This window comes from Bos taurus, chromosome 9, assembly GCF_002263795.3.
Source record: "Bos taurus isolate L1 Dominette 01449 registration number 42190680 breed Hereford chromosome 9, ARS-UCD2.0, whole genome shotgun sequence".
NCBI classification, from domain to species: Eukaryota; Metazoa; Chordata; class Mammalia; order Artiodactyla; family Bovidae; genus Bos; species Bos taurus.
Window position 1 is genome coordinate 60,912,847 of NC_037336.1, and position 21,615 is coordinate 60,934,461.

Consider the following 21,615-nt stretch of genomic DNA (forward strand, 5'->3'; position numbering starts at 1 on the left):
GCTAAAAGCTTAAAATAGATCCAGGGAGGAGCTCAATTTCGGGACATAAGAAGCAGTTCAGCACCTCAGGCAGTTCTGGATTTGGAAATTGTTTTGGTTCCTCCTTACTTCCTTCTATTCGTTGGACCAGAAATTCATACAGACCTTTCTGAACTAATTCACCAGGTCTGATGATGAACTTATTTAGACCAGCCAAAATAATTGTCAGCCAGGGACACAGGACTTCAACCTCCCTGCAGAAAATCCCTGACATCTGACGTAGGAGGATTTATAGGTTTAGTGGAAATTGCTTTCTCCTGCTCTCCAGATTACAGACTGTGGGTTGAATTTTTTTTTTTCCGTGAATAAACATCTTTCTAATAATGAACAGACCGATAATGTCTTAAGAGAGAAAAAGAACATCCTTTTCCTTTTTTTTTTTTTGCTGTTTCTTCAGAGAACTATTTGGATTTGGAAACCCACGTTGGCCGTCCAGAATATGAAAGTTGGCGTTTTCTTTTTGTGGTGGGTGTGGGTTTTGCCTACTGAAAGCAGAGTGCACTGGCGAAAAAGAGACATACAGGAGATGTCGAAGAAAGGCAGGTGAGTGGACATTTCAGCACAGAGGATTTAGAGGGAGACGGTGTGTGCAGCGAGCTTCTGGTTTCATTGTGGAATCGTTTCCAGTATGTGGTGTTTCCTGGGGATGCCCTTTGCCTTCTTGCTCCTTTTCCCTTTGTTCTCCTGCTTCCTTCCCCTCTTCTTTTTACGATGTTAGAATTATGTTTTCTTTTTAAATGATGCTTAGATTTGGTACAGTGCTATCATTGCATATTCTCCAGTCTCTTAGGAATTGTCGTGGGTGAAAAGATTCTGGGGAAAAAAAAAAGCATATATGCACGTTAAAAATAACAAGGGCAATTATTTGATGTTTGCATCCTAGGTTGGAGAAAATCTGGGAATTCTCAAATGACTGATGGGACCTCTAATTAGTGAGAATGATTATGTGAGTTCTAATTATTTCTGCTAGATGTGTAGGTCCCTTTTACAATCTTTTAAAAGAGAACAAAACAGCTTTCTTCAAGCTATGTGGCCTGGAGGATCGTTAGATTGTCCCCATCTGTAAACTGGGAGGGTACGGGGTGGACCAGCCTGAGGACCAGCTGCTGATGGTTGCCAGCAAGGTACGTGCCGCCCTGGCTGTGCCAGCCTGCGGAAGGAGCTCAGACAGAAACAGACCGATCCTTCAGCATCAGCTTCACCAGGGTGGCTCTGTGACAGTGCTGGTAATGGAAATGCATGTCTGCACACCTGTTTGCCTGATACGCATCAATAAAATAGGATATTTGGAGACCCCACTCCCCACCCCCAAAACCAGCTCTCTCTTAACTGATGGAGAGATGGAGGCAGGAAGGGCATTCTTGATTCTTGGTTCTTTATTATCCTGAATTCAAATTGAACTTTAGCTTTCTTCATCTCTGATTGTAAGATGAGCAGAGGTCATAAGTATCAATTACTATGGGACTTTCTTGGTGGTCCAGTGGTTAAACCTTCTTCCTTCCTGTGCAGGGGGTGTAGGTTCAATCCCCAGTCAGAGCACTAAGATCCAACATGCCACAAGGTGTGGTCAAAAACTTTTTTAAAAAAAGCAAATTTGATGAATATGAAAGGAAATCTGGCTTCTTGGAGTCTGGGGCTAGTGGGAGGGCTGGGTGTCTGACTTCTGAGTGACCCACTCTGGGTTTGAGAGAGCCCTTCACACTTGGGCTTCTGAACAGCCAGCTATGGCTCACAGCCCTTGTTTCAAGCAGTTTTAGCAACATATCAAAGTTAAGGAGTTGAAATATGCATTGGTCGTGGTGAGCCCAGGACACAGACAGGGACTGCTGTGCACACGACACGTGTCCCATCACTGTCAGAGTCAGGGGCTGCGGGACAAACAGTGGAATTTGTGGAGCGGTGCCGCCATAGAGATGATCTGAACCAAATGTGCTCTCGAGGATTACAGATGGCAGCAACAAATCCTATTGGTTGTCACCAAAAACTTTTCAGCCTCTCTCCCAAGCCAGAGTTAGAGGGGTGACTTATTAGGAATACCAGTGAGTCACTAGTGGTAAAGAGTCTGCCTGCCAATGCAGGAGATCCAAAGACTCAGGGTGGATCCCTGGGTCAGGAAGATCCTCTGGAGAAGGAAATGGCAATCCACTCCTGTATTCTTGCCTGGAAAATCCCATGAACAGAGGAGTCTGGTGGGCTACAGTCCATGGGGTCACAAAGAGTGAGACATGACTGAGCACGCACACACACACACACACAAAATGACAAAGTGAGTCCTGAAAGCAAAATAAATTTTCTTTTAAAAATTACTTAAAGGAACTTTTATTTTTATTATGAAAGACACATTATTTTAAAAACCACAGGAAAAAAATGTTTCTGAATGCACAAAAATCACCCATAATCCCCAAAACCTAGAAATAACATTGTTAACATTTTTGTGTATTTTCTTCCGTTTTTTTTAATAAGCATGTATTGAATATTAACTAGACTGGGGTTTTTCTATGCATATAGTTTTGTAACCTTATTGTTTTTAATGTGATTTTATCTGCATATTTTCTTATTTGAAGTATATAGTGTTATCATTGGAATGAACACACTATAAAGCATCATAACAATTATAACTGCTTAAGTATCTTCCTCTGCTTACAATATTTAACTGCTTTCTCTTTGTTATTATAAATATTCTGTCTGGATATCTTTGTATATAAGGTCATTGTTTATGTGCATGATTATTTAATTAGGGTAGACTCCTGGAAGTATATTAGACCAAATGGCATAAGAACATTTAAAGTTCCAGTATAACTGGCAGAATTGCTTTCCAAAATGGTGAGCCCAGCCAGGTGTTTTGTTTTTACGTAGCCTAAGTTTTTAAAGGGCTCACTTAATTTTAGCCAGACTCTAAACTCATAAACTGCTGGTAATTTGTAGCCAGGCTGCTTTTCACGGTTCATACTAATAACATAAGAAGCAAGGTGAACACACACACGTGGTGAGAGTGAGGCTAGTGAGGTGCCAATGATGCAAAATCTAAAGTGACCCTTGGGAATTCCCTGGCGTCCAATGGTTACTACTCTTTCCACTGCCAAGGGTGTGGGTTTGATCCCTGGTCAGGGAACTAAGATCCCACAAGCTGCAGAGCACGACTGAAAAATAAATAGCTGACTGAATGAATGAATAGGGCCTTGCACGGCCCAAGAGTAAGGGCCTTCTTACATTTTGTGCCTCACTTGGGGCTTACTCTAGTCTCTGCCCTGGCAAATAATTTCTGTGTTTTTCTCAGCATCTTCTTGGGAGATATATCCCGATGGGATCCACCTTCATGAAACGTGCTGGATAAAGATCAGAGTGCCAGGGCATTGAGCAGTATCAATTAGAATGTATCAGAATGTATTAGAATGTATCAATACTTATGGTCTCTCCCTCACCCTTGGAAGAATGAAAATCTAGCCTGTCTACACCACAGGCCCCTGGACAAATTCCTACTCAAGCTCTGGAAGCACAAAGTGATCCCATCAGAAACAAGTACCATTAGCATTCTTGTCTGTAATGCTATAGAACTCAAATTTAAACTGCAGGAAAGAGAGGTTCTAAGAGTTTCAGCTGATTTCCATTTTGGGGAGATGACACTGGTGGCAGGGTGGCAGGAGGATGCAGAAGGAGTTGCAAGGCAGACAGAAAAAGTCATCCAGAGTCCCTGCTTTAGACCAGATGAGAGATGGTGAGAGCTGGAGCTAGGATGGTACTAGTGGGATGAAGTGAACAGGAATGGGGGAAGATGGATGAGAACTTTCAGGAGGCAGAATTGCCAGGATTAGACTGGGTGGGAGTCTAGCAGGTATCTGGAAGGTGTAACTGGGTAGGGGGGAGTGCCTGGGAAGGGAGAGCAGGAGGAGAAGTAGGTTTGGGGGCAAAGAGGATGAGATCAGTATGAGCATGTGGACCTGCGTGTGCTTACAAGCTACTAGGAGATGGTCATCCAGTTGACAGGAAGGCCTCTAGGTCTGTGGCTCAAAAGAGAATTAGGGTCTGGAGATGTAGCTGTAAAGAGAGTTTTCCGGTGGTGATGGATGAAGTGACCCAAAGACAGCATGAGATAAGAGCAGGACAAAGAGAGAGCTGTGATGAGCAACATTCAAGGCGAAGATGAAGAGGACTCCGTGGGGACCTCCCTGGTGGTCCAGTGGTCAGGAATTCGCCTTGCAATGCAGGGGACACGGGTTCGATCTCTGGTCGAGGAACTAAGATCCCACATGCTGCAGGGCAACTGAGCTCGCTCACCACGAGGAAAGATCCCGCATAACACAACTAGAGGATTCAGGGAAGGAAGCTGGAAATGGGTGATCAGAGAAACAGGTGTGGAACTGGAATGGAGAGGTGCCAAAGAGGCTAAGGGAGCATCTACTGGACAGTTATCAGATGCGTGTCACAGAGCAGACACTGCCCTGGGCAGTGGGTGCCTCATCAGTGACCAAGTCAGGTACACACTCTCCCCACAAGAGGCTTGCGGACCAGAGAGGCGTTCAGTTGAGGTGTCAAAGGTTTCCAGAAGGAGGGAGCAATCCATGTGGATTGCAAAACCTGGTGGGTCAGATCCCACCAGGGTCAAAATCAGTCAGGTAGAGGGCCAAGATGCAAGCTCCACTTAAGTGGTGAAGAGCCGTTAACAATGTCAGCGAGAGGAGATGGGCAGCGGTGTGTTGAGGAGAGGAGAAAATGGAATGAATGTGGTTCACTTTTACAAGAAGCCTGGCTGTCAACTGGACCACTGAGACTAGAAGAAGCTGAGAGCGATAGACAGTGATGGGAGCTTGCAGCGGATTCAGGTGATGAAGGGCAGAGGCCAGGAGGGAGGAGGTTGTTGGCTGTCAGAACCTGTCCTGACAAAGCACAAACCTCTGGGTTATGGGCGGGGTCTCTCTGATCGCCCTACACCTCTTTTATTAGATTTTTATTTTAAAATATTTTTTCTTAATTTGGCTTTGTTGGGTCTTAGTTGAGGCATTCAGGACCTAATACCCTGATCAGTAATTGAACCTGGGCCCCCTGCACTGGGAGTATGGAGTCTTAACTACTGCACCACCAGGGAAATCCTGTGATTTTTTCTTTTAAGTTAGCAGTGTTCTCTCTTCATTGCATCCCTTCATTCTCCAGAGAGCTTGCTAGAACTTTGAGTCTTTGTGCTTCTCACTCTCTTCTGGTTACAAAACGCCGCTCATCCTGATAGTTTCCTGAGCCTTCACTGGGCTGCTCCAGGGCTCACCACACCCATCTCTTCCCTCTTCCTCTGGCTCATTTTTTTTTCCTCCTCCAACATTTAGCATAGATGTCACCTTTTTTCGAGGACCTTCCTTGGCCCTCCCCAGCCCCTGCATCTGAAGCCTCAGATGACTTTTTTCCGAGCTTCCACGGCCCCCATCTATCCTATCTCAGACAATTGATCATTCAGTATTATCAGCCTATGAGCCCCCTGAGAGCTGTCTGCCCAGGCTGCCATAACAAAACACCGCAGGTTGGGTGGCTTAAACAACAGACATTCGTTTTCTCAAGTCCTGGAGGCTAGAAGGCCATGATCAAGATGGTAGCAACTTTGGTTTCTGGGAAGGGATCTCTTCCAGGCTTGTAGATGCTGCCTTTCTGCTGTGTCCTCACAGCATCTTTCCTCTGGGCTCACCGCTGGGGAGACGGAATGTGATGGGGAGGCTCTTTGGTGTCTCTTCCTCTTCCTAAGTGGACACCAGTTTCAATTAACCTTAAATACCTGCCTAAAGGCCCTGCCTCCAGATAGTCACATGGAGCATTAGGGGACGATATGAATGGGTGGGGCACAGTTTAGTTATAACAAGGGCTCAGCTAACACCTTTATCCTTGTCTCCCCAGGTTCAAGTACAATATCTGATAAATAGCAGATATTCAAGAAATGTTGGGCATGAATAAATGAGAGACTCTTAACCCTTCCTTTTCTTGTACTTCACTCATTCATTCATTCATTCAACAAATATGTATCAATGACACTCTGCTCCAGGCACTGGAAGAAGCAATGAGCAAATTGGACCTCACCCCTTCCTCTACAGAATTTCAAAGACCTTGGAAATGCCCCCCTTTTAAAGATGAGAAGAGAAAGGCACAGAAAAGTACAGAAGTCATGCCAGGTCACACAGTGTACCCTCAGAGTTCTGCATCCCCTGTTTCTCTACTTCCTGTGCCCAACTCTGACCACCATAAGAGAACGGGAAGTTATACTCATGGATGTAAAATTCAGCTTGAACCGTATGAAAATGTTTTCATATGTCAAAACCAGAGCAATGTTTATGTTAACATTTTCTTATTTAATCCTTATAGTGATCCTATAAGGTTAGAGTTATTCCCTCATTTTATAGGAAACTGAAACAGAAAGATCAAGAAAAGGAGATGTTCAAGGTTGAGATTTTACCAGAGAAGCAGGTGGACAAACATGCCCTTGCTGCGTCCTCTTGTCCCCCTGGAAGGGCCACAGCAGGCCAAGTCTGATCCATCGAACCTGGGTCCATCGTGGTGGCCAGAAGGCTGGATCAGAAGACTCTGAGACAGCACAAACACCCCACCTATGCCAGACACAGCCTTCCGGTTCTAGGCAACTCAGGTCTCCCACAGGTGTGCAGACTTCAGGCATCATGGAATATTCACTGTCTCGATTAGTCAGGGTTCTCCCAAGAAACAGAACCAATAGCATGTGCATAACATGTATATATCTGGGCTTCCCTGGTGGCTCAGTGATAAAGAATCTGCCTGCCAGTGCAACAGATGCAGATTCAATCCCTGGGTCAGGAAGATCTTCTGCAGAAGGAAATGGCAACCCACTCCAGTATTCTTGCCTGGGAAGTCCCATGGACAGAGGAGCCTGGTGGGAGTCCATGTGGTCCCGGAAGAGTCAGACACAACTTAGATACTAAACAACAACAACAATGTATGTTTGTATATCTATCTCCCTGTCTGTCTCTCTATGGTATTACACACATACATATATATGGTACAATATTTATTATAATATACCTATATATGTATATATACGGGGCTTCCCTGGTGGCTCAGAAGGTAAAAAATCTGCCTGCAATACAGGAGACCTAGATTCAATCCCTGGGTTGGAAAAATCCCCTGGAGGAGGGCATGGCAACCCACTCCAGTATTCTTGCCTAGAGAATCCCCATGAACAGAAGAGCCTGGCAGGCTGTAGTCCATGGAGTCACAAGAGTTGGATACAACTGAGGGACTAAGCACATACGTGTACACACACACACACACACACATATGAGGGGAGCTGGGGTGGGAGGAGGATTTATTTAAAGAATTGGCTCATGTGATTGTGTGGGCAACCAAGTCTGAAAGTTACATGGCAGTCAGGCAGGCAGGGGAAATTCCAGCAGGAGCTGATGTTTCAGCTGAAGGCAGTCTGCAGACCAAATTCGCTCTTCCTCAGAGGACCTCAGTCTTTTTTTCTAAGGTCTTAAACTGATTGGATGGGACCTACCCACATTACGAAGGGTAATCTGCTTTATTTAAAGGCTACTGATTTAAATGTTAGTCACATCTTAAGAACACCTTCACAGCAACATCTAGGCTGGTATTTAAACCAAAAACTGGTACCAGAGTCTAGCCAAGTTGACACCTAACTTACCTATCACACATTCTTAGAGGCAGTGGTTTGAAAAAGAGATCATCAGTTACCCAAAAATCCATTTAGTGAGGAATCCAAGGAAAGTTATACTTGAGGGAAAATACACAGTCCTTACTCATTATGTGGAAAAATGCACAGTCTCCCTAGCAGTTCAAGAAATGCTGTTCAAGACAGTGTAAATAACATGATGGCAGAAATAAATAAAATAAAGAAAAATTAAATGCACACACACATATTCACACAACCCCCAGGCCAACGAGTCTGTGGGGAACACAAAATCACCTCTGTGTGGCTCTGGCAGTAGACTGGCCATTTCCACATTGCCGTCTGCCTGTAGGACTAAAGGCTATAATGTTGCTGTTATTCAGTCGCTCAGTTGTGTCCAACTCTTTCCGACCCTATGGACTTCAGCATGCCAGGCTTGAAGATGAAGTAATGAACAAAGTGAAGTATAACTTATCGAATTCTCTGCTATTAGTTAAATGAGCCTTCTGGCAGCACCCTGCTCCTAATGGGCCCCCAGACCTGATCTAACCTCTGGGAAATGTTTTGAGAAAACATCGTCTTTAGACAAACAGACTGGGAACTACGGCAAGGAAATATCAAGAAGAAAGACCACAGACCAGAAGTTTTCATAATCTGACTTAGCAGCAGCAGTAGCAGCAGCAAGAAGATAGAATAAAAATGTATGTTCAAGAAACATACACCCTCCATTCAGTTCAAGAATCTGTCTCAAACGTCATCCTGTATTATCATAACTTCAGTTCACTTCAGTTCAGTCGCTCAGTCGTGTCCGACTCTTTGTGACCCCATGAACCGCAGCACGCCAGGCCTCCCTGTCCATCACCAACTCCTGGAATTTCCTCAAACTCATGTCCATTGAGTCAGTGATGCCATCCAATCATCTCATCCTCTGTCGTCCCCTTCTCCTCCTGCCCTCAATCTTTCCCAGCATCAGGGTCTTTTCAACTGAGTCAGCTCTTTGCATCAGGTGGCCAAAGTACCGGAGTTTCAACTTCAACATCAGTCCTTCCAATTTACACCCAGGACTGATCTCCTTTAGAATGGACTGGTTGGATCTCCTTGCAGTCCAAGGGACTCTCAAGAGTCTTCTCCAACACCACAGTTTAAAAGCATCAATTCTTCCACGTTCAGCTTTCTTTATAGTCCAACTCTCATGTCCATACATGATCACTAGAAAAACCATAGCCTTGACTAGATGGACCTTTGCTGACAAAGTGATGTCTCTGCTTTTTAATATGCTATCTATATTGGTCATAACTTTCCTTCCAAGGAGTAAGCTTCTTTTAATTTCATGGCTGCAGTCACCAACTACAGTGATTTTGGAGCCCCCAAAAATAAAGTCTGACACTGTTTTCACTGTTTTCCCATCTATTTGCCATGAAGTGATGGGACCAAATGCCATGATCTTCGTTTTCTGAATGTTGAGTTTTAAGCCAACTTTTTCACTCTCCTCTTTCACTTTCATCAAAAGGCTCTTTAGTTCTTCTTCACTTTCTGCCATAAGGGTGGTGTCATCTGCAGATCTGAGGTTATTGATATTTCTCCTGGCAATCTTGATTCCAGCTTGTGCTTCTTCTAGCCCACCATTTCTCATGATGTACGCTGCATATAAGTTAAATAAGCAAGGTGACAATATACAGCCTTGACGTACTCCTTTTCCTATTTGGAATCAGTCGTTGTTCCATGTCCAGTTCTAACTGTTGCTTCCTGACCTGCATACAGGTTTCTCAAGAGGCAGGTCAGGTGGTCTGGTATTCCCATCTCTTGAAGAATTTTCCACATTTTATTGTGATCCACACAGTCAAAGGCTTTGGCATAGTCAATATAGAAGAAATAGATGTTTTTCTGGAACTCTCTTGCTTTTTCCATGATCCAGCAGATGTTGGCAATTTGATCTCTTGTTCCTTTGCCTTTTTTAAATCCAGCTTGAACATCTGGAAGTTCACGGTTCACATATTGCTGAAGCCTGGGTTGGAGAATTTTGAGCATTACTTTACTAGTGTGTAAGATGAGTGCAATTGTGCAGTAGTTTGAACATTCTTTGGCATTGCCTTTCTTTGGGATTGGAATGAAAACTGACCTTTTCCAGTCCTGTGGCCACTGCTGAGTTTTCCAAATTTGCTGGCATATTGAGTGCAGCACTTTCACAGCATCATCTTTCAGGATTTGAAATAGTTCAACTGGAATTCCATCACCCCCACTAGCTTTGTTCATAGTGATGCTTCCTAAGGCCCACCTGACTTCACATTCCAGGATGTCTGGCTCTAGGTGAGTGATCACACCATCGTGATTATCTGAGTCATGAAGATCTTTTTTGTACAGTTCTTCTGTGTATTTTTGGCACCTCTTCTTAATATCTTCTGCTTCTGTTAGGTCCATACCATTTCTGTCCTTTATTGAGCCCATCTTTGCATGAAATGTTCCCTTGGTATCTCTAATTTTCTTGAAGAGATCTCTAGTCTTTCCCATTCTATTGTTTTCCTCTATTTCTTTGCATTGATCACTGAGGAAGGCTTTCTTATCTCTCCTTGCTATTCTTTGGAACTCCGTATTCAAATGGGTATATCTTTCCTTTTCTCCTTTGCTTTTCGCTTCCCTTCTTTTCACAGCTATTTGTAAGGCCTCCTCAGACAGCCAGGTATCCAACTTGGAACATGTCAATTCCTTCTTCTTAAGTTCCTAGGGACTTAATCAGTAAATGCACTCATTTTTTTCCCCAACCAGGATTGAACCCACTTCCCCTGCATTGGAAGCATGGAATTTAAACCACTGGACTGCCAGGGAAGTCCCAATAAATGCCCTTGTTTAATCAATGAGTGGGCACCAGTTTTGTGCAAGGTCCATGCTGGCTCTTCTGTGAGGGGAAAGGTAAGCTTGGACCTTCCATATTGAACCCAAATTCCAGGCAATGGGAGCCAGATCTCCCAGTGAGATACAGTGGCCAAACTTGCCTCCCATCCTTAGAGCCAGAGCCTCTGAGTGTGACTCCTGGCTCCTTCACTTTCACAAGTTATTCAAACCATCTGTGTCTTAGCTTCCTCATATATGAAATGGGCACAATGGCAAGGCCTACCTCACAGGGTTGTTATAAAGACTAACCCAGTTAATACATGTGATATTGTTAGCCTGGTAACTGGCAGAGAGTAAGTACTCAGGCAGTGTTAGTTATCCTTTTATTTGCTATGTGTTACACTTCATTTCAAGGTCAATACTCATACCTCGGCTGGTACAATGATGCTGGTGACATGAAAAGTATTTGAAGACATATGTAACTTGAGTTAAAAGCAAGTTACAGTGTTTTCCCCTCTCTCAAGGTTGTAAGGATATACTCAGGATGGTACAGCTTATTTCTTAGTGATTTTCATCCTTTCCTTTAGGCTTCAATCTATTTTCCAAAAAACGTTAACATAGGAATGTGAACAGGGAATAGTTATTTTAAAATATTAAATAGCAATTTAAAAAAGATTTTAGGGGAGTTCCCTGGTGGTCCAGTGGTTGGGACTCAGTGCTTTCACTGCCATGGCTGGGATTCAATCCCTGGTCGGGGACTAAGATCCCACAAGTTGCATGGTGTGGCAGAAAAAGAGTAAGATTTTAGGTGTCCTAATTATCAGTTTTTTGCTAAGCTAGAATCTCAGCCTCATGATGGCAGAGGTAGTGACCTTTCAGAATTTGGCAGCCCTTCCTTTAGTTGGTGCCCAGTTCTGTTTTAGACTGGCCCAAAGCCACAGTAGGGCTTCCCTGGTGGCTCAGTGGTAAAGAATTCACCTGCCAATTCAGGAGACTCAGGTTCGATCCCTGGGTGGGGAAGATCCTTTGGAGGAGAGCATGGCAACCTACTCCAGTATTCTTGCTTGGAGAATTCCATGGACAGATGAGACTGGTGGTTTACGACATAGTGACTAAACAACAAAAGCCACAGTAAGACTGGGGCCCAACTTGATTTTTATTCCTACCCCCTCTTTCTTCCTGCATCTCTTGTATTGCTCTCTCTGGCACCCATCCAAAGAACTAATACCGTTCTTCACTCACTAACATGTACTGAGAGTCCACGGGAACTCGGCACTGTGCAAAATGCCAAAGATGAAGAGGACTCTGCCCTCAGTGGCCTGTGGCCTCGTCCTGCCCCTGCTGACCATCCACTGTGATGAGCTGTAGCTCTCCCTCCAGTCTTTGCCCTTCCCCAGCCATGGAACCTGGAGAAGGCAATGGCACCCCACTCCAGTACTCTTGCCTGGAAAATCCCATGGACGGAGGAGCCTGGTGGGCTGCAGTCCATGGGGTTGCTAAGAGTAGGACACGACTAAGAGACTTCACTCTCACTTTTCACTTTCATGCATTGGAGAAGAACACTCCAGTGTTCTTGCCTGGAGAATCCCAGGGACGGAGGAGCCTGGTGGGGTCGCACAAAGTCGGACACGACTGAAGCGACTTAGCAGCAGCAGCAGCAGCAGCAGCAGAAGCAGCCCTGGGACCACCTCCTGCAGAGCGCACACCTGCCCCTGCTCCACTTTGTCTCGAATGACATAATCCCTGTGCATCAGCCCTGATATTCCTGGGTATCAGTCGGGTCTTGGCAGAAAACAGCACTGCACTCAAAAGGGCTTAACCAATAATTGAATAAAGAGACCGCTCGCAGAGCGGTGCACAGGGTTCAGGGCAGCAACCAGGCAAGTGAATGCCCCACCCCCAAGCACAAGAAATACAGGAAGCCATGCCTACCTGCAGACCTGAAGGGGAAATTGTGTAACTGGAGCTTATTGAAGTACTGTGATTATCTGCAGTTACAGAGCAACACAGACATGGCTAGTCCCTGGCATTGAAGCCGAGAGAGAAGGAGGACTTACCCTCTGCTCTCTCATCTCCTGCCAGTGCACTTTTGGCTGAATCACTAAGCTGAAGTACAAGGATGCCCGAGAGAAATGGTTCACCTGGCAATGTGTCGCTGTCCATACTGACAGCTTCATGGCAGTTCCAGGTTAAAAATGCCATCAGTTTCAGTTGGGGAGATAGTTTAGGTCAGACCTCTTGAAATCAGGCCTTCTGAATAATTAATCCTCCAATTCCTGCTTCTGTGGGTCATGGGAATTGCTCGTTGAAAAGCTAAAATAATGCATTGCAGTTTTGTAGTCTTTTTTTTTTTTTTTCTTCACATTTTATTCCAGTTAGATTTGAAGCAAATCTAGAGGGTGAAGGATACTTTGTTGATTTGAGTACCTGGACTCTCTAGAATACCTTTAGTTTTAATTTCATAGTAAGCCTCAAAGATGGAGTGCACAAAGATGTCCTCAAGTAAGGCATTCAATGACCAGAGGTGCACGCACACCAGTGTAAGGGACCTCTTCTCCACACCTAAGCTACAGTGATTTGCAGCAACGCCTCTACTCCTGGCTGAGGGGCATGGAGCAGAAGGAGGGCTCCTGGCTCCATTAGGAGAGAGAGAGGAGGTGGGCAGCAATGGCTTCCTCCCTCCCTTCCAGCAGCAGCGTACTTCCTCCCTGATCCACTAGTTAAGATTCTTCCCTGGGGCAAAGCCTTTGTTGCCAGGGATTTCCTTCCTTTAGGAGGAAACTTCCTATTGGCTGAGAAACAACAATGACTCCTTCCATGTGTGGTCCACCTTCAAGTTCCAAAAGAAGTACACACACACACATGATCCTATTGGCTCCACACAGCCCTGGTCCTGTCACAGAGCTTCACCTGCAATAAGATGAGGAAACCGAATCCCAGGGAAAGGTGCCCAAAGGCACGGAGCAGGCAGGTCACTGGAGGGTGGAGCTCTGTTTTCCTGTCTCCCAGACACATTCTCCACACCCCACAACCCCTGCCCAGAATGATAGTTTCTTTAGGAAAGAAGATAGCCAAGCACTTAACGATGGACTGAGCCAGTTACAAGGGAGGAAATTGTGTGTTGAGGATGAATGCACCAGAGCTCTGGTTCTCAAAGTGCCATCTCCAGGGACTTCTCTGGTGACCCAGTGGTTAAGACTCCACACTTCCAATGCATGGACCAAGGTCCCATCCTTGGTCAGGGATCTAATATCTCACATGCTGGGTGGCGTGGCCAAAACATTAAAATAAAGTGCCATCTCCTGACCACCACCACCACCAGCAGCATCTGGAAACTTGTAACAAATACAGATTCTTAGACCTTAGCCCAGACCTGCTAAATCAGAAACTTTGGGGCAAGGCAAGGTTCAGGAACCTAGGTTTGAAACAGGCCTCCAAGAGATGCTGATGTAGGCCAAAGTTTGGGACATGTGCATTGAAAGAAGTGTGAGTGTGTGTTTGAGTGTGCATGGTACACGGGAGGACACACACACACACACTGCTGTTGGGACGAGGAGGAGCTGGGAGGGCAGTTGATTGTTTCTGTGAGTTCCAGAGATGCTGCTGAGGGGTAAGTGAAGACTGTAAAAGGCCCTTGTGGCACTGATTGTAACAGCAAAAGACTAGAAGCGACTCACGTGTCCACCGATAGAGGACTGAGCGTGTGAGTGATGGTACATCTGTGCAATGCAACACTATGTAGTGTGAAAAAGAATATGAGGCTTGGGATACTTTGATATGGAAAAAAATCCAAGTTATATATATATATATATATAAGGGAAGAAAGAAAAAGTGTAAGTTTATATGTTACTTGATGTGTAAAAATAAGAGACCATTTGCCACAGCATACATGGCAAATACTGTATCATTTCACTTCTACGTGGAATTAAAAAAAAAACAAACTAGTAGGTATGGAGAACAGATAGGTGGTCGCCCTAGGTGTGGGGTGTGGGGTGGGCGAAATGGATGAAAGGGATCAAGAGGTACAAGCCTCCAGTTATATCATAAATAAGTGCTGAGGATGGTAATGTACAGCGTGGTGACTATAGTTAACACTACTATATTGTATATTTGAAAACTGTAAGAGTAGCTCCTAAAGTTTCTCATCACAAGAAAAAAAAAATGTGTAACTATGTGAGGTGAGGGATGTTAACTAGATGCATTGTGGTAATAATTTTATCACAAAATATACATGTATCACATCATCATGTTGTACACCTAAAACTAATACAATGTTAAGTATTGAGTATATCTCAATGAAACTGGAAAAATATGGGATATAAGAATGTATGTTTGTATTTACTTGTACCTACGAGATACTCTGAACAGATAGACTAGAAACCAATAAGAGAGGTACCAGGGAGAAGGGGGACTTCCCTGGTGGTCCAGTGGTTAAGACTCATGCTTGCAAAGCAGGGGCTCTGGGTTGAACCCTGGTCAGGGAACTAAGATCCTACAAGCCCCATGGCCAAATGAAGAACAGAAAGAGAGCAGTAACAGTGGTTGGGGGAATGGGATGAATGGAGGCACAGGTAGAAAGCCAACTTTTCACTGCATTTCCTTTCTAATTGTCAAACCCTGCAAATATATTACCTACTTAGAAAAAGTGAATATGAATTAAAATGGCCCTAGATGCGATTCAGAACCAGAAGTACAAGAAGCTGCCTCCAAGGAGCCAGAATGGTTGGCATTTGACCCAAGGGCAAGTCCACGCTCTCTCTGTAGGATGGGCCAGAGGGGTCCAAGGGAGACAGGCTCAGCCCACACCCACTGCCTCTCCCCTCCAGCTGCAACCTGCCCCAAATAGCCGAGGAGCTTTGGGTGAATTTAGACTTATTAGTAAGCCCAGGACCAGCAGTTTTCGCTCTTGGTTTCACATTAAAATTATCTGGGAGGCTTTTAAAAACATTAATGTCCAGGTTCCATTCTGCCCAGATCAGCACCTCTGAGATGGGGCCTGGATATTGGGTTTTAAAATATTTTATTTATTTTAAAGTCTTTGTTGAATTTGTTACAATATTGCTTCTGTTTTATGGGTTTTGGCCAACAGGCATGTAAGATCTTAGCTCCCTGAACAGGGAGCGAACCGCACCCCCTACACTGGAAGGTGAAGTCTTAACCACTGAACCACCAGGGAAGTCCCTTAGATATTGGTATTTTGCAAGCTCCTCATTCACATTCCTAAACTCCTGTCTTGGACCTTCTGGGTTGGTTCATTGATCCAGAAAGCCCGGGAATGGAAGAGAGGATTTCCAGTAGCTTTAAAGAAGAAATACCACAGCCCATCAAACTTGTCAAGATCAAGTCTGAATGCAAATAGTTTTCATCCGACTTAATTAGGGTATGTGATCAACCTGTTTTCTCCCGCTCTGCAGCCCAGTTCTTAAACGAAGCCCTGATATTACGAAATCGCCACTAACAAAATCAGAGCAGCTTCTGAGGATAGATGACCACGATTTCAGCATGAGGCCTGGCTTTGGAGGTATGAGGCATGCACTCTTGGGGCTTGTCTTCTTTCCAGGTCCTTCTGTCTATCTGTGGGCAGCATCAGACCAGGGAACCATTCAGCATTGCTCCCTACCCGTCAGGTCTGCCTAGGTTGTGAACAAGGCCTGAGCCCCCAACATCATCTGAGCACCTGCCCTGGCCAGCCTGCCTTGGGCTGTGCTGAACTCATTCTTGGGAGGCAGCTGCTGGTTTGTGGCCAGACCAGCCCAGCTGTCCTCAGGCCACGGCTCCCAACAAGGATGTCTCAGTATTAGGGAGGCTAGTAGCTGGCTGTAGGGACAGTTGCAGTCCAAAGTTGCCTCCTGAAAAATGCTCTGAAATAATTTTTTTTAATTGGGTCTTTTAAATTTATTTCTTGATTTGTGGAAGCAGTTTTTGAAATTTTCTTAAATGCTCACTTTCATAGCTCCTAGAAATACATAATTTTTAAAATAAAATGTGAAAGTTATGACTGTAATATATGTTTAAAAATGCACAATAATCATACCCCTAAAATCATGACTGCATTATCAATTTAATGTGAAATACCAATCTTGGACTAAATTTATTCTTATCCTGGAGCTGGCAGACAGAACTCTGGGCTCATATCCTAGGGTAGAGTGTGGTCTGGTGAGTTTAATTAAATTAAAATTGTTTAGAAAATAATGATTTAGTACCAGAGCCCTTTGAAGCTGGCAGATTTCAGGTTTCTTAGTGTCAAGTAGGGTTTTCACTCTTATGAGTTTTGTTTTTTTTTTCCCCTGGGGAAAAAATATTTATTTCAGAAATCATTCTCATGCCTTTTATTTCTTCCAGTCACTTTTGCCTAAAGGATAAACAGGTTCTAGAAGGGAGTCTTTATTCAGTCTCTAATCTGTTGCTGTTGGACCCAAATTCACCTTTTCACTCCGTGATGATGTTCCATGATGATATTCTGTGATGATGTTCCATGCCTGTCCTATACACCTGAAAGCAGGGAGGAAAGAGGCAGCAATCTACTTCCCTGATAATTCTTTCTTTTTATAAATATTAAGTTTTTATGGCCTAGAAATGCCCCCCAAATATAGTATTTTCATATCCACCCAGTGTACCACATCCCCCATGGAGGCGACTCCATCGTCTAGCAAAGATGCAGATCAGTACCTTGGCAAATGTTTTGAATATCACCTTGGTTCTAATTCACCAAGCAGGGCCTTTCTCCTGGCCAGAGACACTGGCTTCCAAGATGAAAGAGGGTGCAAAATCAGGAGGTAAATACAAAAATTTAAAAATGTGTGGCTTCATGTTAAGGAGTAACTCTTTATATGGGACCCAACTTTGACCCAGGTCTCATCTTTCCTTTAGATGAGCATATGTAACCAAAGACAAATGCTTTGCATTAACTTCCTCATTTCAGAATCACCTGACTGATTCAGACCAAAAAAGAATTTTTTTTTTTTAACCTTAGCTGGAATATTCTAGGGAGCGAGGACATGATGCCAGCCTTTTATCTCTGGTTTGACTTTAGCCTGGCATGTGGGACACCAAACCTTCAAATCTGAATGTGCTAGGAGAAATCCTTATGCCTGTCTCATTTGTAGTCAAAGTTCAAATAAAAAGAGTAAATGCTCTTGCCATGCCCCATCCCCAGGGCCAGCCATTCCTGTCGGCGTGGATGTGCAGGTGGAGAGCTTGGACAGCATCTCAGAGGTGGATATGGTAAGCGCTTCTCCGGCCAAGGCTGTGGGCAGGGGGGATTCCCCCGGGCCCTGTGCTGGGCCAGGAACGCCACACATCACAATTCCCCTGGCTCACAAGCCCTGGGTAGTGGGAATTCCCACACTCATGTTACAGGTGGCTCAGCGAGGTCGAGACACTTACTCAAAGCTGCCCCATTGGCAGGAGACAGAGCCGCATGGCAGACATGACTGACCCCACCCCAGTGTCCAGGCTCTTGCCACCAGGATGTGTTCTCTGGGCAAATGCTGTCCAGCATAAACAGCGGGATCCAAGGAGCCAGACACAAGCTGCTCCTGTGGACTCTGTGTCTGGCTGTGAAAATGCAGAAAAAGCTCAAGTTTCCTCTGTTTTTCTTTTTTAAATGGGCTTTGATTAACAAATAGAACATTCTGCAACTCCTTGACTTACAGGACTTTTTAGAAACTTGTCTTAGCTGGTGAGAAGCAGATCTGAGACTAGCATTCTGGCACAAGTAGTTTAATGGCAGCCCACTCCAGTATTCTCGTCTAGAAAATTCCATGGACAGAGGAGCCTGATGGGCTCTGGTTAATGGGGTTGCAAAGAGTCAAACGCGACTGAGCACACACACAGACACCAAGGAAATACAAGAAAAGAGTGGGGGGAATTCTCTGATGGTCCAGGGCTTAGGACTCCACACTTTTAACTATTGAGGGCCTGAGTTCAATTCCTGGTCGGGGAATGAAGATCCTGCAAGCTGCATGGCACAGCCTATATGTGTGTGTGTGTGTGTGTGTGTGTGTGTGTGTGTGTGCGCGCACGCTAGGTCATTTCAGTCATGTCCAGCTCTGTGTGACCCTATGGACTGCAACCTGTCAGGCTCTTCTGTCTATGGGATTCTCCAGGCAAGAAAACTGGAGTGGGTTGCCCTGCCCTCCTTCAGGGGATCTTCCTGACCCTAGGAATCGAACCTGCATCTCCTAGGTTTACCTGTATTGGCAGGCAGGTTCTTTACCACTAGCACCACCTGGGATGGTGGTGTCAAAAAAGATTATCTGTATCTATATAAGAAAAGGGTGGAGAGGTGAGACAGGGAAAAGGAAGGAAGCAAAAACGGTCATGTCATCAGATCAGATCTATGTGAGAATCAGTCCCTCTGGGCTTCTCTGGGAATCAGCAAAGAGCTCACCTCAGGGTTGTCCCCACTGAGGGGCCAGAGAGCTGGGTTATCCATCCCCCTTACCCATCCCCAGCCCCACTCCCTGGCTGAGGGCTGCTTCCAGAGGCATGAACTCTTAGGCTGGCAGTTGGCCCTGTGTGTGGGCAGGCTGCCCTCAGGCTGGGTCCCAGCACCGGCAGGAGCAGCCTTCTGCAAGTGGAGGCAAGTGCCCAGGGGTGGGGTGGGATGGGATTCAAGGCCCCCTCTGTACAACCTCCTGCTGAGCCCCCCATGCAGGGTTCCCTCCCTCCTGAAGCAGCAGAGACTAGAAGCAAGGCCTCCTTGGGCTCAGTTCACTCCTCAGCCTGGTGGCGGGGCTGCAGGATGCCCTGCTATCACCCGGCCGTTCAGTGTGTGGGCTCCTCCTCTCTACCCTTGGTCCCAGGACTTCACGATGACCCTCTACCTGAGGCACTACTGGAAGGACGAGAGGCTGTCCTTCCCGAGCACCAACAACCTGAGCATGACATTTGACGGCCGGCTGGTGAAGAAGATCTGGGTCCCCGACATGTTTTTTGTGCACTCCAAGCGCTCCTTCATCCACGACACCACCACAGACAACGTGATGCTCCGGGTCCAGCCCGACGGCAAAGTGCTGTACAGCCTCAGGTGAGCCCTTCCCGACCTCCTTCTGGGCCTCTTCCCCTCAGCGTCCTCTTATCCCCGAAGCTGGGAGGAAGTGCAACTCATTTGTCTACCAAGAGTATCATTGCTCCCACCACAGCGCTTTTCTTTTGGCTTTGAACAGTGAACTTCTAACTTTCCAGAGGCTCTGACTTTTCAACATCAGGAAAACTTAACTCTACACATGAGTAAACATTTTAAAGAATTATTTCTCCTTGAAAATACATTCGGGGAAATTTCTCTTACTGATGCTTATGATTTAGGCCCTGTTCAAGTTCAATTTCAATGTTTAATGAAGGTTTTATTTCTCTAGTAGGAGTCAGAAAAGTAGATAATGTAATTCTTCTCAAAGACCTGCCTCCTTTGACCTCTCTGATTCCCATTTTGGAATTTTGCTTTAAAAAAAGTCGTTTACCTCACCTGGTCGGTTTAGGCTCTTTTTTTTTTTTAATCCCTTCTCACCAGAGTGTCCTCCTTGAGAGACTTATGGGGACCCCGGGCCACTTGAGGATTTTAAATGGTATTTTGAGCATCACTTCAAAAATATAAAGAATAAAATAATTGAGCTCACCTGACTTAGAAATGTTTTTTTTTCTTCTTTTTCTTTATTCCTTCCTTCCTTCCTTTCATTCATTTATTCTGTCTGTACAGTTGATTTATAATATTACATTAGTTTCAGATGTATGACATAGTGATTCAATATGTGTATAGACTATACTCCATTAAGTATAAAATATTGGCTATATTCCCTGTGCTGAGCAGTAGCCTTAGAAATGTTTAACTACTCATTAAGCAGTGACCTGGATAACCTTCCCTTAGGCACAGACATCGCAGTGGGGCTTTCCCTGTATGCCCCCTTGAGAAAATCCTGGTGCCCGCCTCCCCCAGGAGGACATGTAGAGATGAGCTGCAGGCCTTTACAGAGCGGCACCTCAGCTACTGGCTGAGATTTACTCCTTCTGTGCTGTGCTGAGAGTGCATTTCAGTTTTACAGACTTTATTTTGGTAAAGCTGAATCCACACAGCAGTGTCTAAGAAGGGACTGCCTATACCGATGTAGTGTGTCTTTAGAGTCAGAGATGGGAATGTTGAAGCTGAATTTTTGCCCCAAAAGAATATTTATAATAATCTTTTATTACTTTATCCTGATTTAGAATCTAAGCAGCTAGGTACCAGACTCAGAGTTTTACTTCTGTTCTTAACATAACATTAATTTTAAGTAATGGCTATGTTTGGGACTTTCTTGGTGGTCCAATGATTAAGACTCTGAGTTTCCAATGCAAGGGGGAATCTATCCCTGATCCCACATGCTGAGCAGCAAAGCCAAAAGAAAAAAAAATTATGTTTAACAAGTGGCTTTTAAACTTCTGATAGTCTAGCAGTCAGGTCTCATGAACTGGTGGAGGTCGAGTCTGGCACTATTGGATGTGACACCAGAGGCAGAAGAGAGAAAAGAGGAAGTGGAAAACCTCTGTTTATTCAGCATCAAAGTTGTCAGTGAGCCTCCAGGTGCCTAAAAACCTATAATTTGATTTTTCATTGCAAATGAAATCATGGGTTTGTTTAAGAGAGAAATAAAGAGGTCCAAGTTAGTGAGGGCTATCACTCTGAGATTTATTTGGGGGAAAACATGGAGGAGCTGGGTACTGTCACCTCTGTCGACAGCAGGTTAACACAAACCAGGACTAATACGTTGCCCTCCACCTCATCCATACTCTTTGAGCCATTCAACAGAATGTGTTTATATTAAGATTGGCCGCCAGAGTTGTACAGATAAAAACCCTGTCAGGTCTTGTCTTAAGCTCTGGGTGCATAAAGATGAATAACACTGAGCTTAGCATGATTGCAGCCTAGTGGGGGAGACCTGCAGGAACCAAAGGATTAGATGCAGAGAGAGGCACGGACACCAAGGAGGTGTGGGCAGGGAGCGACAGGTAACAGGATGGTGAAGTTTCCTAGGCAGCAAGAGACAATAACAAGTGAAATTCACAAATGAGATGCTCCATCACACTAGGTAGATTGAAAAATCAATTCCATGGTTCTTGAATTCCCAGTCAGTTTCAAGATT

General features: G+C 44.9%; 1 protein-coding gene across 1 annotated transcript in view; it reads left to right on the plus strand.

Annotated features, from left to right (window-relative positions):
* Positions 1 to 295: 295 nt before the first annotated feature.
* GABRR1 (gamma-aminobutyric acid type A receptor subunit rho1) overlaps positions 296 to 21,615 on the plus strand; it is a 34,770-nt gene continuing 13,450 nt past the window's right edge. The window contains exons 1-4 of the mRNA XM_002690205.6: positions 296 to 582; positions 15,916 to 16,022; positions 17,658 to 17,725; positions 19,309 to 19,532. Coding sequence (XP_002690251.4) covers positions 479 to 582; positions 15,916 to 16,022; positions 17,658 to 17,725; positions 19,309 to 19,532 — 503 coding nt within the window. The 5' untranslated portion in view covers positions 296 to 478. The remainder of the gene's footprint in view (positions 583 to 15,915; positions 16,023 to 17,657; positions 17,726 to 19,308; positions 19,533 to 21,615) is intronic.